This window comes from Oxyura jamaicensis, chromosome 4 (assembly GCF_011077185.1).
Source record: "Oxyura jamaicensis isolate SHBP4307 breed ruddy duck chromosome 4, BPBGC_Ojam_1.0, whole genome shotgun sequence".
Classification (NCBI taxonomy): domain Eukaryota; kingdom Metazoa; phylum Chordata; class Aves; order Anseriformes; family Anatidae; genus Oxyura; species Oxyura jamaicensis.
The window spans coordinates 55868047-55885743 of NC_048896.1; the positions used below are offsets into that span (position 1 = coordinate 55868047).

At 37.7% G+C, this 17697-nt stretch overlaps 1 protein-coding gene and 1 long non-coding RNA gene across 5 annotated transcripts in view; one reads left to right on the forward strand and one right to left on the reverse strand.

Moving 5' to 3' along the window:
- The window catches only part of LOC118165455, a 77297-nt gene that overhangs the window by 44453 nt on the left and 15147 nt on the right, over nucleotides 1-17697 (forward strand). Inside the window, exons 4-5 of the long non-coding RNA XR_004750049.1 lie at nucleotides 8060-8158; nucleotides 17050-17314. This is a non-coding gene — a long non-coding RNA (uncharacterized LOC118165455). The remainder of the gene's footprint in view (nucleotides 1-8059; nucleotides 8159-17049; nucleotides 17315-17697) is intronic.
- Nucleotides 12-17697, reverse strand: part of IL15 (interleukin 15) — a 39670-nt gene continuing 21984 nt past the window's right edge. For 3 of the 4 annotated variants that reach the window (XM_035323461.1, XM_035323460.1, XM_035323462.1), the window contains 5 exons: nucleotides 4523-4632; nucleotides 3286-3367; nucleotides 2699-2740; nucleotides 833-969; nucleotides 12-275 (listed from right to left, as the gene is read on the reverse strand). In XM_035323461.1, the coding sequence (XP_035179352.1) occupies nucleotides 161-275; nucleotides 833-969; nucleotides 2699-2740; nucleotides 3286-3367; nucleotides 4523-4632 (486 nt within the window). In that variant the 3' untranslated portion in view covers nucleotides 12-160. The remainder of the gene's footprint in view (nucleotides 276-832; nucleotides 970-2698; nucleotides 2741-3285; nucleotides 3368-4522; nucleotides 4633-17697) is intronic. The other variant, XM_035323463.1, reaches the window with a different exon arrangement.

A 17697-nucleotide genomic window follows, 5' to 3' on the forward strand; every position in this document is an offset into this window, starting at 1 on the left:
ACATGCATTACAGAGATTTTATTCTTTTTTTTTTTTTATTGTATGTAAGTAGCACTAGAAGTGAAGTTCTTTTCAGTTTATTGTTGGTGATAATCTAATTTCTTTGAGGCATGTTTCTTGAACAGTCTTGGTTCCCAGCTTGTCTCTTGTGGTCAGTGTATTATTTGCATTCCTTCTGTATAACCTTTACGAAATTCTGTATAAATTCTGTAAAACTTTTTTCTTCATATTCTTCACATTCTTTACATTTTTTTGATGTTGTGGAACTCAACTGAAAAAAAAAAAAATGTGATAGTAAAGCAGGATACCTGATCTGTTTGTTCAGATAGAGAACTTCTGTGAATAATTCCAATGCAGCCAATTACTACAGAAAGCACTGCTGGAGTCTCCCAAGGTACTCATGTTTTGTTCCTGGCTTGCTTCTTGTATAGCATCATCTTGCAAAGACACAGCGCTTCGGTGAGAGATCCGATTTGCCTATCTCTTTGAAAATTAGGACACTTTTCTGTATGTGTCTCAACATAAGTGACTTTAGATACTGAAGTTACAAACATTTATACATACACAGTCAAACATTTTGACGTATGCATGTGTGCCCAGTCACAAGTATTTTTGTTGATAGGAATCCTAGAAGTGGTTTTATAAAAATCACTGAATTCTGGTCTTTCATTTTTGTATGTGTAGCCTTTTCATTATTGTATGTTTGGGTTACTGATTCCCCTTTTGCTTTCATATGTACCATCTCACCTTGTGCATACCCACGAAAACCAAAATTTCTGCTACTGAAGAAACTCTTTTTTTCCACAGACTGTTGGTACTACTTACCCCATTATTTTTAAAGCTTGCATTTCCATTTTTCAATATGTTGAATACATCCTGTGTTTTACTACAATTTTTTATATAACATTCATGAAGAATCACTTTCATCTCTAAGAAAAAGCATCTCATTATAGGTTCTTGGCATTCTTTCTGAAGAAAGAAAAAAAAAAGTTGTAGTAGTTTTAATGTTAAAATGGAATACCTGAATGTAGAATATAATTTATCAAGAAGTAGCTGATTTTTATTTACTGGATATCTCTTCTTACTGTTCAAATACCTTCAAATATCTGTAAAGATAGATTCAGAGAACTAATATATAAACCAGTCAGTTTCCTAGGATGAAGTGAAACTTTGTGTCTTGATGAAGAAAATAGGAAAACAATTAATCAGGCTAGGAATTTGGAATACAATTAACAGTAATGGAATTAAATTAGTATTGTTCTTAGTAGTTCTAGCACTTTTATTCAGAGATCTTAATTCAAAATAATTAAGAATGGATAAGGAGAGAAACAAACAAACAAACAATTACTTGTATTACACAAATAAAGAAAAAAAAAAAAAAAAAAAAAAAAAATGAATTAATTTCTAAATAAAAAAAAAAAAAAAAAAAGAACAGGAACTGATTTCTCCATTGCCAAGAACAAGCCCCAGGTATTATGGCTTTCACATCAGGCCTTCCCACTTTAAGAAAATCTTCCTGACATTACCAGCTAATAAATTCACTTTTACAGTCCATTAACTTCTGTATTTAGTTAAGGGAATTAACTTCATTTCAGTTAAGGGAATGGGTGAGCAGGTGTGGACATGCATGTTTTGTGACTGTGTTTCCCATAACGTACAGAGCTAACTGCACAGGTACATTAGACTCTGTGCCTTGTCAGGCTTGCCAGGTCCGCTGAACACATCAAATTTACTGTATTCCACATGCACACTGAGACTATGCTGTGCTGATGTAGTAAGTAAGTTTATTATTTCTAGGAAATCTCTTGTTAACTTCTTATGTACAGGAAGTCATGTATTGTGTGTAGTTGGCATAGCCGTTGTATGAATTTGTATGCTGCCAGGAAAGGCAGTTTCTCAGGAGGAGGCTACCAGCATTGCCACAGCGAAGAATTCAGCTTATGTTCCACCAGGGCTATACCAAAAATGACTGTTAGAAGTGGGGTATTGATTTGATTCATTTTCGTGGTGGACTTTATGTGTCCCCTGGAGTGCTGACTGAGTTCCACAATAACAGATTATGAGATAGTCTCTTCAGGCATTAATTTACAGAAATTGCATTTAGTATGATTGTATTTTAGGCAGATTTCTATGATTGGGTTAAGAATTATATTTTTTTTTTTTAAAAAGAAAAGTTTATTGATTTCAGGTTTAATTATAATCTCTAGCTGTTAGAAAGCCAAATCCTTGATATTACCTAGTATTTGCTGCTAAGATAAGGAATTGCAAAAGCAGAGAAATGTACTAGCAGATGTTGACAGTTACTTTCCATATGACACTTCTCCCGTATTTTCTTATTGTAATATTGTAGTGCATGGTGTTAAATAATAATCTCAGGAACTATTTATTTTGTCACTCTTTTCCCTTTTCAAATTACAAATAAATACCAACATTATTGTTCAGTGTTTGTTTTGGTAAGTTCCTTTTCCATCATCCCTTTTAGTTGATTAATTTTAATAGCAGGTAATTCAGTAAAAATAATACCAGTTTACACAGTCTATCATAAGTAATTTAGGTAATAGAACTACTTCCAAGGCAAATGATCAGGTTTCTGAAATTTTTCTCAAATTAGACCAAGGCTACCTTAGGAGAAAATTGCTAGTAAAGAAATGAAGCTACCATATTAGACCAGTTTGGGTTAAATTTTAATTTTACTTACATCCTCATCTGTGTTTGCAGTATATAAACTGACATCAATGTCCTAAAAGAATATGAAAGTTAGAATTATGAGCAATAACTAGCAGACTTTAGAGATGATAAAGCAAATACTAGAGACATGGATTAGCTCCAAGTTGAAAGGGTCAATCAAGCCAAGTACTGGGAGTCAGTAAGTCAGGAATCTTAGTGATCTAGTAACCTGCAGAATGGGCTTCACTGTGAGGAAGCTCATCAGAATTGAGTTCTGCTAGTACGTTTTCAGAAGGAACTAACTCCCATGCCTTCTTCTCCTTTCCTTAGGAAATGGTTCTTCTTGCTCTACCCAACTAATTTTATTTTTTTTTTAATCAAATAAAATATTCAAAAAAGAGAATGAAAATAATATTTAATTCTAGAATCTACCATATTTGTTCACTTCTAGTGCCCTTCAATCTTCTACTCCCCCTCGCTTCCACCCACAAAACATACTATACAAACATCCCATTTTGTACCCTTTGCTACTGACACTCTTAACCGAGTACTGTGCTAAATGATTAATTATGTCTGCTCCTATGTTTATATGAAATGTTGACTTTTTAATGAACTTACTTCGGATGTCTTGATCTGCTCCAAATCTTTCAGAACTTCTGTCCACTTGCAGTGATCTGCCTCTGTCTTTGGTATATAAGCACTAGACCAGAAGAAAAACAGTGACCACTAGGCTAAGTAGTAGGTACACACATTGTTTCTGCTGAAAAAAGAGTAACAGATTATTCATATACTAAAGATATGTTGTTATATATATGGTAATGTGTGGGCCAAGTACATTTTATAAATCATAAAATCTACTGATGTATAAAGCATGCATCACAGAGCCACATATCCTCCAAAATTACAGATTTCTAGGTTTCTAATACTGAGTTTTTCACCCTCTCCTACTATGGAATTTATATCTTTAGCCCTTTTATATGTGTTTTGTTTGCTTGTTATGTGTGTGTACAGGAAAGCTTTCTCCTACTATAGATAGAATTTTACAAGAAGTGAACCACTAAAGGGTGGAAGGAAAATTTTCTTCTCGTTTGGAAGATTTTTGGACTGTGAACTGTGGTTTTAATGTTTCCCTGCTTGGATCCTTAACTTGGATCCCTTTCAATACTGCTGTACTATAACTAATAAAAGGCAGTATAGGGAAAGAAAGACAACTAATTGTTTTGGGCAGTTAGTTTGAAACAAGAAGCTATTAAACACTTAAGCCTTAAACAAAGGCTCAAAAATTACAAGATTTTTGAGAAAGAAAAAAAAAATATTATAACAAGAATCAGAGGACATTTGCTGCTTTTTTTCTTAATATCAGACCTTAGCAAAGAGATTTGATTGAAGGGGCACAGTGAGGAGGACATGTAGGCAGTAGAATCAGGGCTGGTTTTCTAACACAGGAAACAGTGAGAATGGAAGGAAGCATCTAATATACATAAACCAGCATACACATTTTAACATGTTCACTTGTGTTTTGTTTTTGTGTGTGTGTGTGTTTGTGCGTGTTGTTTTTTTTTTCATTGCAAAGACATATGGCAATTGATGGAGGTCTTTAATTGCAACAATTTGAGCAACTTGAGGGTTATGATGGAGGTAAGGGCCAAGGTGCATTCTTGACTGAACTAAGCCTAATAAGAGAAATAAAGAATAAGGTTAGGGACCATGGCCTAAAAAGCACTGCAGGACTGCATAACATGGCAGGAGAGAATCCACTTTCTAAAGCAACTGGAGGCAATTGCAAGTAGTAGCTGTAATAGTAAAAATAGATCATTTGTGTTCTCTATCTAATTTACATTAACTTTGTAGTTACCATAGGAAGAAGATGGTCAGTCCAGTCTTATTCTTCAAAAGGAAAAATAAATGGCTGTTCAGAAGAAGATACATATGGTGTTGTAGACAAATACTTTTCAGGTGTGTTTTCTGAAAGATATAACCAAGAAGATAGCTCACCACAATTTGATTTCACAGGATTTTATTTACTGCTGACTCAATTAACCAATTTGACAAGACATCCAATCAAGACAAGACTACCTGTTGAGTGTAGATTGAAGACAAACTGATTCATAGCTTGCAGATGTGTGTAATCAGTTTACAAAACAGTCAGTATAAAATCAGATACTGAAGTCAAAGTACAAAAACCCTAACTCATCCTGGGCTTCATGTTTCTCTATTTGTCCATACTGCAGGCTGCATTTTAATGTAGGGATGATATTAAAGATCTCTTCTTTTGTTTTCTGTCCTGCAGATCTTTCCCCTGGCTACCTACTTCCACCCAAATTTGATAAATTACCTACAGTAATAACATTACCTACAAAATTGTGGTTGCGTGTATATGAAATGCTACATATACATACACCAAGAGCTGTACTTATATGTATAGATATTAAATAAGCTGTTCATATACAGTATGTCTATATACTGTTACACATACTATATGTACCTCTAATACTGGGAAGTGATTCAAGCAGTTATGAATTCTTTCAGTGGAGTTGGACAACTGGAAATGAGGAGGTCTGAGCTGTGCATTGACTGTCTCATTGTGCACAGCCTAGGAAACTTTGTTCCAGAATCATAAGCCCTTTAATTTAAGCTGATACAGCTCCTTCACAGAGCTAGGTTAATTATCTGCAGCTATGCTTTTTTGTCCAAAGTTTAATTTCTTATCATCTGTGCAATACTTTTAACTAGCTCAAATTATGTTTCTTTACCTGTGCTTTATTTACACAGTAATTTACAAGCGCATATTTAAAAATTGAACGTAGTTAAAAAAAAAAAAAAAATCTATTGTCAGGTTTGCAGCTAACTTAGAATCATAGAATCATTAAGGTTGGAAAAGATCTTCAAGATCGCCTGGTCCAACCATCACACTACCACCAATGTCATTCACTAAACCACATCCCTAAGCACCATGTCCAACCTTTCCTTAAACACCCCCAGGGATGGTGACTCCACCACTTCCCTGGGCAACCCGTTCCAATGCCTTACTGTTCTTTCTGAGAAGAAATGTCTCCTAATTTCCAACCTGAACTTCCCCTGGCGCAACTTGAGGCCATTCCCTCTAGTCTTGTCACTAGTTATCTGCAAGAAGAGGCTGACCCCCAGCTCCCTACACCTTCCTTTCAGGCAGTTGTAGAGAGCGATAAGGTCTCCCCTGAGCCTACCCTTCCCCAGACTAAACAACCCCGGTTCCCTCAGCCACTCCTCACGGGACTTGTGCTCCAGGCCCTTCACCAACCTCATAGCTCTTCTCTGGACACGCTCCATGGCCTCGATGTCCTTCTTGTAGTGAGAGGCCCAAAGCTGAACCCAGTACTCAAGGTGCGGCCTCACCAGGGCAGAATACAAAGGGACGATCACCTCCCTGCTCCTGCTGGCTACACTATTCCTGATACAAGTCAGGATGCCGTTAGCCTTCTTGGCCACCTGGGCACGCTGCCACCTCATGTTCAGGCAAGCATCTGCACCCCCAGCTCCTTTTCCTCTGTAATAGCTTTCGAGCCGCTCTCCCACAAGCCTGTAGCACTGCATGGGATTGTTGTGGCCGAAGTGCAGGACATGGCACTTAGCCATGTTGAACCTCATCCCATTGGCCTCTGCCCATCGACCCAACCTGTCCAGGTTCCTCTGCAGGGCCTTCCTACCCTCTAGCAGACTGACATTTTCCCCACCTTGGTGTCATCTGCAAACTTAGTGAGGGTGCACTCAATTCCCTCTTCCAACTTATCAATAAAGATATTAAAGAGGACAACACTGACCCCTGGGGAACACCACTTGTGACCAGTCACCTTGCTGCAAGCTGTTTAACTTATAAAAGCATATAGTGGCAAAATTAGGAAAATATTTATGTGTTCCAGGACACTTTTGAAGAGTCTCTGTAACAAATATTTGTTACTGTTTTAAATAGAAAAAGTTCTAAAAACATTTCAATTATTTTGCTTCCAAAACCCACAGGTTTCACAGAAATAGCATAGTTACCTAGTCATCACATAAATTTCCACACTCAGTAATGGAAAACAGTACCAGACTCTTATATCACTTTTGTGTTCAAAATCTGTTGTGTAAGAAAAACGTAAATGAATGATAAGTTAGATGATTTAAATTAAAGTATGTCCAGATCAAGTAATACCGCATCCGTCTTCTGAACTATTTCAGTTATCTTTAAACAAATGATGTCTAAAAATGAAGCTCAACCTGTTAATATTTCCACATCAAATGCAAATCTAAAATATGTGAATATTAAAACCAAAATATTAAGTAATAATACAACAAATATACAAATATATGACTGCAATATTAAAGAAGTACGCGCCACTTCACTGTTATCAAAAACACTAAGTGATTTTGTTACAGTATGACAGAAAAGATGCAACCTTTCTGCAGTTAGCATTGTTTGATGTGATGTTTGTCACGTTTCTTGTAAATAAAACAAAACCTTTTTCTTTTTTTTTATCTGCATGCTATTTGTTTTGATTTGATTTGACAGTACTTAAAATATATCCTGTTTTTTTTTTTTTTTTTTTTTTTAATTTGAAAAAACAGTATTATTTGCAATAGTTAAACATTCTGATCATTTTACAAGCAAGTTTTCCTCAAAATAGATAAGGTGGCTATAAATGAAATGTGAAGGACTTATGGTGCATCCATAATTTGTATTTATTTGCTTTCTAGCTTTGTGTTTCATAATTAGTATTATGAGGCCTTAAAAGCTGATTTCAGTGGGAGTTCCAGGCCAAATGCATTGTCAAATTTACGCTGTAGAACAAAGTGTTGAAGGAAAATCATCCATTATACTATCTAATGAATAATGAGCCAAGGTTATCATTAGTTTGTCATTTCTTTCCTTTTTTTTAATAACTTTTGCTCACTATGGTGACAATGGGAAACTGTTTCTAATGATTAATGTAGATCTCTTGATCATTATTTTTCTTCAATATAGTAGATAACCATATTATCATAATGAAATAATTGTTGCTCTTTTGAAATAAAAACTTAGTTTTCAGAAGAGAACATTTACTAATTGAAAAAATATATATGTATAATAGATGCATACTTTAAAGGGAATTTTGTTTATAGAGAAAGAGGTTTTTAAGGTCCATTAGATCACCTAATACATTCCTTTCTACAATTCAGAGCAATATTCTACCTGAATTTCTTAAATGTGTCATCCACTACTATCCAACAACATAAGAATTGTTAGCTCACTTACTTGCTTTGACAAATTATTCTTCTGCCTTGAATATACATTGTTGTAATTTTCCCTATACTAGTGTTTATTTGTAATTTCTTACTCTGTTCACTTATTAACCAACTTTATTATACCACTAATACTTGCCCTTGTTTTACACAGGCATGAACTTTGGACTTTGAAAAGCAGAAGAAGCAGTTCATTTTTTTTTTGTTTTTGTTTCTATGGCTTGCATTCTGATAACCTGCTATGCCAAAATAAGTATTAAAGCCTTTGTACATACATATATATTATTTCAAGATGCAATTGAGAATTATAATGCACAGAAATAATCTGTTTGGAAAAACATATATATATATAATTTTCCCATCATGAAGTTACAACGAAGTACTTATCATTAATGTGAGTAAAATGTAAGCCACAGTAGTACTATTTTCTCTCCTAAAGAAATGAACATATAAGCAAATGACAACTTTTCTTTATTAAGGCAAAATCAGCTGCGGATTCCGCCATTTTGTCTGTCATAAAAACTATACATTAGTAAAAAGAAAATATTTGTAGCTCTATACAGTATTTAAATTACAAGCAAATGAAATTACTGAAAGTTAAAATTATGTCTTTCCTTACATACCACATATCTGAATTTCTTTATTAAGAGTTGCTTGTAAATTTCTTAGTGATTCCTTGAGATGTGATATTTATAATTAGGAAAACTTAGTTCCTGTGCAAGCTGGTTTTATCTACACTGGTACACTATTTTTTATTGCTTATGCCCATACTTTATTGCTATAAAGTAAGATTGTCCTGCTGAGTCACTTTATTATATTCTTATAACTGCGGGACTCATGAGGTTGTTCTTTGTAGGGAAGAACTATGCATTTTTATTCTTAGTTAGATATTTTATATCCCGAACCTACAAGCCCTCCAACATCTTTATTTGTGCATGTGCTTTCAGTACACTGTGCATGTGTAGATCCTCAGTCTACAACTGCTCTTTTTTTTCAGTGGGATCCTTCTTTGATAAATAAGTAGACAGTTGTCTCTCAGACTCCATTTTGCTAGACTGTTGCATTGGATCTGGTTGGGATGGATTTAATTTTCTTCATAGTAGTTTGTATGATGCTGTACTGTAGAGCTGTGATCATGTTTCTATGTTTCTCACCCCACCCTCCCTTCCAGCAAGCACATTAGGGTTGGCAAGATTCTGGGAGAGGACACAGCTGGGACAGCATATCCAAACAGATATTCCATACCATATAAATTCATGCTTTAAAAAATGTCATGTAAAAGCAGGGGTGGGGTGAATTTTTCAGAGATAGCCATTGCTTGGAGAATAGCTGGTCATTGCTCCAGTGATGGTAGGTAGGTGATTGCTCTTGCATTGCTTGTTCTTTGGTGTTGTTTTGTTTTGTTTTGTTTTGTTTTTTACTTATTTGACAGTTCTTAGCTCAACCCATGAGTTTTCCTCTCTTTTGTGCTTACACTTTTCTCCTCTGTACATCTGGCTGTGGAGAGAATGAGCAATCAACTGGGTAGGAACTTAGCTGTCATCCAAGGTCATCGCACCAGAGCTATACAATGCAACAGAGATGCTCCCTCCACTTTCATGATCTTCCTAGCAGTGCTCATCAGCTTTTTTTTAAAAAAAAATTATTTCCTATGATGCTGGTGGCTCATCCTTCCACAATATGTTCTGCCACAATTTTATGTCCAGTTCTTTAAAAATTCTGGAATGTTTGAAGAATGTTTCACTACTTATGCACACACACACACAAAAAGAGAAAAAAATTGCAACAAATTCTAGCCTACCTGATTTTTGGCTACTCTCAATTTATCTATAACTTCTTGACCTCTGGCACACAGCTGTTTTTTTCCTAATCATCCATTTTCCTCTTTGCTTCTAGGCTTTCTGGCTAGACTCAGCATTCCTTACCCCTGTAGTCATATCATCTTCCTCAGTCTGTCCTCTCTGCTGACAATCTATTGCATTATTGTTCCTCCTTAACTTCTTGGTTTTCCATGTCACTGTCTCTTGTTTTGTGTGTGCGTACAATGTGTTGCTTTTGTCTTATTTGTTGCCACACAATGTTTTGTTTGTGCTTGTTTCTCATCTTCATTCTCTACTGCAATAGACATCTTCTTGCATGCTATTTAGCCTATTTTAGTCAGTCTCTGCTTCTGTGCTGTTCTACAGGGATGTCTTCAACTCTTCCTCTTTGGCTTTTTGTCTACATTGTATTTACTGATCCAGAAAGGAAGTCAGTGAAATTACTAAGTGGTAAACTGAATCACTTGCATGAATGCTTGTCTGGATGAGAGCTAGAACATTCCTTAGCTGGCGGGGAAGAAGACCAGCCTGGCTGAACAGAGAATTGTGGCTTGAGCTTAGAAGAAAAAAGAGGGTTTATACTCTTTGGAAAAGTGGGCAGGCCACTAGGGAGGACTATAAGGATATCGCGAGGCTGTGCAGGGACAAAATTAGAAAAGCCAAAGCTCATCTGGAGCTCAGTCTGGCTACTGCCGTTAAAGATAACAAAAAATGTTTTTATAAATACATCAACACGAAAAGGAGGACTAAGGAGAATCTCCATCCTTTACTGGATGCGGGGGAAAACTTAGTTACAAGAGATGAGGAAAAGGTGGAGGTGCTAAATGCCTTCTTCGCCTCAGTCTTTAGCGGCAATACCGATTGTTCTCTGGATACCCAGTACCCTGAACTGGTGGAAGGGGATGGGGAGAGAGATGTGGCCCTCACTATCCATGAAGAAATGGTTGGTGACCTGGTACGGCACTTGGATGTGCACAAGTCGATGGGGCCGGATGGGATCCACCCGAGGGTACTGAGAGAACTGGCAGAGGCGCTGGCCAAGCCGCTTACCATCATTTATCAACAGTCCTGGCTATCGGGGGAGGTCCCAGTTGACTGGCGGCTAGCAAATGTGACGCCCATCTACAAGAAGGGCCGGAGGACTGACCCGGGAAACTACAGGCCTGTCAGTTTGACCTCAGTGCCAGGGAAGCTCAGGGAGCAGATTATCTTGAGAGTCATCACGCAGCACTTGCAGGGCAAGCAGGCGATCAGGCCCAGTCAGCATGGGTTTATGAAGGGCAGGTCCTGCTTGACGAACCTGATCTCCTTCTATGACAAAGTGACGCGCTGGGTGGATGAGGGAAAGGCTGTGGATGTGGTCTACCTTGACTTCAGCAAGGCTTTTGACACCGTTTCCCACAGCATTCTCCTCAGGAAACTGGCTGCTCTTGGCTTGGACTGGCGCATGCTTCGTTGGGTTAGAAACTGGCTGGATAGCCAGGCCCAAAGAGTCGTGGTAAATGGAGTCAAATCCAGTTGGAGGCCGGTCACTAGTGGCGTTCCCCAGGGCTCGGTGCTGGGGCCGGTCCTCTTCAATATCTTCATTGATGATCTGGATGAGGGCATTGAGTGCACCCTCAGTAAGTTTGCAGATGATACCAAGTTAGGTGCGTGTGTCGATCTGCTCGAGGGTAGGAAGGCTCTGCAGGAGGATCTGGAGAGGCTGGACCGATGGGCCGAGGTCAACTGCATGAAGTTCAACAAGGCCAAGTGCCGGGTCCTGCACCTGGGGCGCAATAACCCCAAGCAGAGCTACAGGCTGGGAGATGAGTGGTTGGAGAGCTGCCAGGCAGAGAAGGACCTGGGAGTGATGGTTGATAGTCGGCTGAATATGAGCCAGCAGTGTGCTCAGGTGGCCAAGAAGGCCAACAGCATCCTGGCCTGTATAAGAAACAGTGTGGCCAGCAGGGCCAGGGAGGTGATTGTCCCCCTGTACTCGGCTCTGGTGAGGCCGCACCTCGAGTACTGTGTTCAGTTTTGGGCCCCTCGCTACAAGAAGGACATGGAGGTGCTCGAGCGAGTCCAGAGAAGGGCTACGAAGCTGGTGAGGGGCCTGGAGAACAAGGCTTACGAGGAGCGGCTGAGGGAGCTGGGCTTGTTCAGCCTGGAGAAAAGGAGGCTCAGGGGTGACCTTATCGCTCTCTACAGGTACCTCAAGGGAGGCTGTAGCGAGGTGGGGGTTGGTCTGTTCTCCCACGTGCCTGGTGACAGGACGAGGGGGAATGGGCTAAAGTTGTGCCAGGGGAGTTTTAGGTTGGATCTTAGGAGGAACTTCTTTACCAAAAGGGTTGTTAAACATTGGAACGGGCTGCCCAGGGTAGTGGTGGAGTCACCATCCCTGGAGGTCTTTAAAAGACGTTTAGATGTAGAGCTTAGGGATATGGTTTAGTGGGGACTGTTAGTATTAGGTCAGAGGTTGGACTTGATGATCTTGAGGTCTCTTCCAACCTAGAAATTCTGTGATTCAGTGATTAGATTGCTGCATTTTCAAGTCTTTATTTCACAAAGCCAAAGTGCTTTCTCAGAAATTTTGTATTTACCTGGAATTAGACAGACTAAGGCATTTTTTCAACTTCTGTTTTAAAATTGAGCATTCTTTAAAAAGTATTGTTATTTGATTCCTTCTCTTTTACCTCCCTTCCCTAGGAACTATAGCTTTGTTGTTCATAATGCATAGCTTCGTACTCTTCCATGGATGGAGTAATATTCTATCTAGTTTATTCTGCTAAAGTGTGAGTAATGTGTCCAAACAGATTTTCAAAGGAAATTAAAGTATTCTCAGTAATCAGCATGGCAGGAAACTCTTTCAGTTTAACCAATTATGCATTTATGTGTTCTTGGTTTGCTGGAATACTTGTTCATTTGCTTTTGACAGTCATCCATTAAGATTTCCTTCTCCATATGCTCTTGCTAACTGGGACTTATGCCAGGTGAAGAAATCAGAAAGTAAAGTTTGCAATGCCTACTTGAAAACCTTCCCAAAAGGTCACAGAGTCTTTGCTATTCCACTCGATAACTTTAACGTCAGAATTTGAAATGTAAGAAGTTAAATAGAAGTTATATGTTCCTTTGGCCTTTTTTTTTTTTTTTTTTTTTTTTTTTTTTTTCCAAAACATGCTAGAAGCCTGGGACTTATATCATAGTCTTATGAAGATGCATCTTATACTTAGCTATTGGCCTGAGAGGAAATTTGTCCTTGGTGCAGAGAATGATTTTATACCTTTACAAGGAGACTTACAGTTACAGCAGCAATGCAACCCAATAGAAGTGCTCCAATATTTAGAGCTATATATTTCTAGATGAATGTTAAGTATGAATACTGTAGATTAAGAGCTTTTCTTTTTGTTTGTCTGCTTTCACTAATTTGTCAATTTCGGAACAGTGCCTAAGCCATGACCACATGCATCCTCAAGTTATATCTCTGCCTCAAATAGGGGTCTCAGCTTGAAGTCAGGGACCAGAACAACAAACATGTTACTTAGTCCATGGGTTTGACCTATTCCTTGCCAACCAGTTCATCTCTCTTGAGCATATTTTGCCAGCTGGTAAAATCCAGCCAGAAAAGAAAGTTATTACATCTTTCTTTATAAATTCCTCCACGGAATGTCTGTCTTCTCAAGGTACTAATCACTCAATAATGAAAGATCAACTTAATGTTGTCCTGGTGCAAGCATATATGACATTAATGCTAGATTTCTCTGATAAGCAGTGTGATTAATAAATTGAGAAGCCCCAAGTGTTCATAGTGTCAAAATGACTGAGTTAATGGCATAGTCAGTAAAAGGCACAACATAAAACAGATTTATAGAGCGCTGGTTGTTAGCTATGACCATTTAACTCCATTCCCCCTATGCTTCCCACCCCTTTAGGATGCAATATACAAAAAGTAGTGATATTTTGTTCAGGGTATACTTTCCTGCACAAGTAAGCAGTATCATCACAAGAGATTGTAAAGCGCATGCATAAAACAACAACAAAATAAAGAGCCAGCAGAACTAGTGAGTGCTGAAGTTTGTTTAACAAAACATGTACAGATCTATATATGTTACTAGGCAGACCCTGTAAATATTTTTGTGATATTTTTATGCCATGGCAACAAATAATCAACATGGAACTAAAATACAATTAGGTATAGGGTTGATGTGGTTTTTTTTTTTTTTTTTCAGAATTAGAGGGTAGAATGTTAAAACAAAAACAGTACTGAAGAAAAGAACTTTAAAAGTAAAAAATAACAAAGGCTGTCATACTGATGTAGAGAAGTTAAAAATCCTGAGACAATAGTAGTCACCAAAGGAGCAGCTGCTGTACAAATAAGATCTCAGACTTAGCAAAGTACTTAGCTCAGAGTCTGTGAATTATATAATATACTAAGAGGGATCTGTAATATACCTGGAACAGATAGAATATTGAAAATGATAATTGCAATTCTCAAAATTGTAAAGTGAGGCAGTATTTTGTGACCTTAAAAAAAAAAGTTATATGTTCCTGTCTTATGATACTCTTACTGGACAGTACTGGATCCTGAGATAAGCAAGCAGGATGTAGTTGTACATATTGTACTGTTTTCCTTTGCTTTTACTCTTCAAAGAGCAGAATGAAATCCTTATGTGTGTCAATTGCCCTAGCTCTATTGAAACCGGTGAAGAAGTTATTTCCTTTTCCGGAGATGCTGAGAATTTAACAAAACTTTAAGCTGGGAGAAACAAATTTATCAAAAAACGAGGAAACCAGCACATAAACATCCAAAAGGAATATTGTAAACAGATCAATAGGCAAAACAAAATAGTGTCAGGATTGAAAGAAAGAACAAAATATGTCTGTTATAGATTTGTTTCATATTTCTGCATAGGAAAAGCAAACAAATTTGGAAAGGAAATTATTTCTGCTTTAGATTAATCTAAATCATTTATAAATAACATACCAGTAAGACTTATAGCAAAGGAACAGTCATCCTTATTTTCTTCTGTTAGGATACAGGAAAGTTGATTATTGGGAAAGCTTTTGCATGTGCCACAGGAACCTCCCCTTTTCATGTAAATTTTGAATGTATTTTGTGGAATGTAAAAAACTGTGAAATTGCAGACTGAACCACTTTGCCAGTGGAGATGCATCACAACACAGTTGTTGTCATTATTTGAGGTTTCTTAAATTTGTATGGGTGATAGTTTTTCTTAATTTCTTGGCAGCCAACCCCAGAATATATAGGGAGGAATAAAAGATGTTATGTGTGTGTACAAGCTAATAAGAGCTGAAGCAATACTAAATTTTGTTAATCTGGTTTCTGTATGAGAGCTCCTAAAAATCTGAAAATGGTAGTCATAGCTCTTAACAGTGTTGTCCAGCACTCATCCAGAAAACTTGGATTTTTTTTTCATACAGGGTAAGGTGAGTCTACTAGCCAGTATGTTCATTTAAACAAAAGTGTTTTTGAAAAAGACTGCAAAAAAGAAGTTCATAGGGATGTTAAAATCAGTTGTGTATAAAATAATGGGCAGTAATGCAAAGCACAAATAAATCACTGATTGCCTTTATATTACATATATCTCTGTGAAACAGTATTACTGAAAAGGAGTAAACTCATGGATAAAATTATACGTCTCCGCTCTTGGATTGCTTACTTCATAAATGTAACATAAAAGATGTGCCAGAAGTAACAGCAAGATGTTGACACTAATTAATAATATGTTTCTGATACACTCATATAAGACACAATATAAAACTCTAAGATGAAATTCATGTTGTAAGTTTAACCTATAACCATATTGCAAAAAGTCTGTCAATTCTATTAAATCAAAAAACTTGAATATAATGTACAGACTAATGTTTACTCTTTCTAAATAAAAGAAACATTTTGGCAGATAATGCAATCTGCCAGAAAAAATACTATTTCTTGCAAATTTTAAAGTGCACATCTTCACATCCACATTAGTCAAAAATATAATTTGTTTTCTTTTCATCTGATTTTCAACTGCCTTCAGCAGTTACCACTGAAATAAATAGCCATTTCAGCTGTAGGTATCTACTCTCATAAATGTGCTATATCTACCTTGTGGGTGGGCATAAGAAGTGGATAAGTTGAAGATAATATTTCCTCATAGCCTGTTCAAGTAAGTTTTTTCCATCACTTTTGAATTATAAAGCTAGGAATAAATTCTATGTCATTCTAAGCAAGAGCTAATATAGTATTTTGTCTGCCTCACAATCACAGTCTTTAAATATATATATATATATATATATTAATAACTGCTTGCCTGAACAAATACTTAGTTTGTTAGTTTGTTGGAGGCAACATAGTTCTGCTGTCTTATATAGTCTCTTCTTTGTGTCTCCAGTCAGGACTGCTTGCTTGCCCGCAGAGGAAGGTATTTATTTGTCCTAAATAGAAGAACAACATTGCAAACCAATTTACTTTTTTGTCTTTATAAGAATAGCTAAGTTTAATTTTGGCAGAAATTCACTCAAATGCTATGTAAGGTTCACATAGTTGGTATAGCTAAAGTCACATTTAGAAGTCACTAGTAATATATCCATTCACATATAACATGGCACCTTCTGGTTTTATGGCCAAAACAGGCATCATGCATGCTGCACTTAAGAGACATCTGGCCGAATGCAAGGTGAAAATGAAATGAAACTAGTAAGGAAAATTCATGTGAATTCTCACAGATGAATCCTAAGCTGCCACCTGCCTTCCAAATCTTCCTTGAGTAAATGTTTGAAGGCCTTTGCTGAGGTCTTGTGATTACATTCTATATAATTTATGCTATCTAATAATAAATAATCTAATAAATAAATAAATAATCTAATAATAAAGGCATTTCAGTGTGTGACCTCAAGAAGCCAAGGAGCTAGTCAACTCTGTCTAACTAAGCATTCCTGTCATTTTTAAAGCTGTAATGATTGCATTGGGTGCCTTTTTTTATACACTGGAAGGACCCAGAACAAAATCAGGACAAAGTGCGGTTGTGTTACAGCCATCCCATGTCAGAACTAGCCCATCTGCATACTCTTGCCACTTTCAAAGATTATAGCAACTCCCAAACCAAAACCAGTTGTCGTCTATGCAGACACTTGTTTCCAAGGATCAAGATAGCATTAAAGTCTCTTCCACTGTGCTTCCTGCTGTCCTTCTGTAAGACTTGTAAACTAGAGAATCACCATAGCTGAGAGTATGGCTGAGAAATGTATACCAAAAAGTTTTACACTTCCCTTCTGTACAATCAGGAACATCCACAATTCTAATTGAGCTCCCTGATTTTTCCTCCAATCCTCTTCTCCAGAGGCTGAGTACCTGAACTATGGAAACAGACTCTTCCTCCAAGAAGACACACACACAAGTTTTTGACACTTGTGCAAGAACTTGCCTAGCACCATTTCAGTGGGCCTTGCTAGGTTTCTCCATGTGGAGCATGAGGAGGTGAGGACCAGGTACACAGCCCAGCATGGGACTTGGCCCCAAGGTGCTCCTGCTGCTCTGTGGACCAGGGCTTTGTCTCAGAAGCAGGCCCCCAACAAGGCTGGAGGCCGGGCAGTGAGGGGAGCATGAGGTAAGGCCCGGGGCGCTTGGTGGTGATCCTGGAGGGGCTGCAGGGGCCGGGCGCTGCCTCCCGTGGCCAGGCCTCGGCCTCTCACCCCGCTTACCTTTAGATTTTTCTAAAGCAAACTGTCCATTCCTTCCACTCTACCTCTGCTGTGTACCATCTCAGATAGTCTGTCTGACCTTATCAGTCATTGTCGTAAACCTGTATAGGCAGTCAATAACAGTTTTTCATCAGAGCCTGTTCTGAGGCATGCAGGAGCCGTCTTGTGAAAACATGGATCTGGGTTTATATTAAAGTTTCTTATACAGCTTCTGTACACCCAAAGGGCTGCAGAAAATCCTGTTCTAATGGGTATTTCACAGCCAACATACTGACTCTTCTTTAACCCC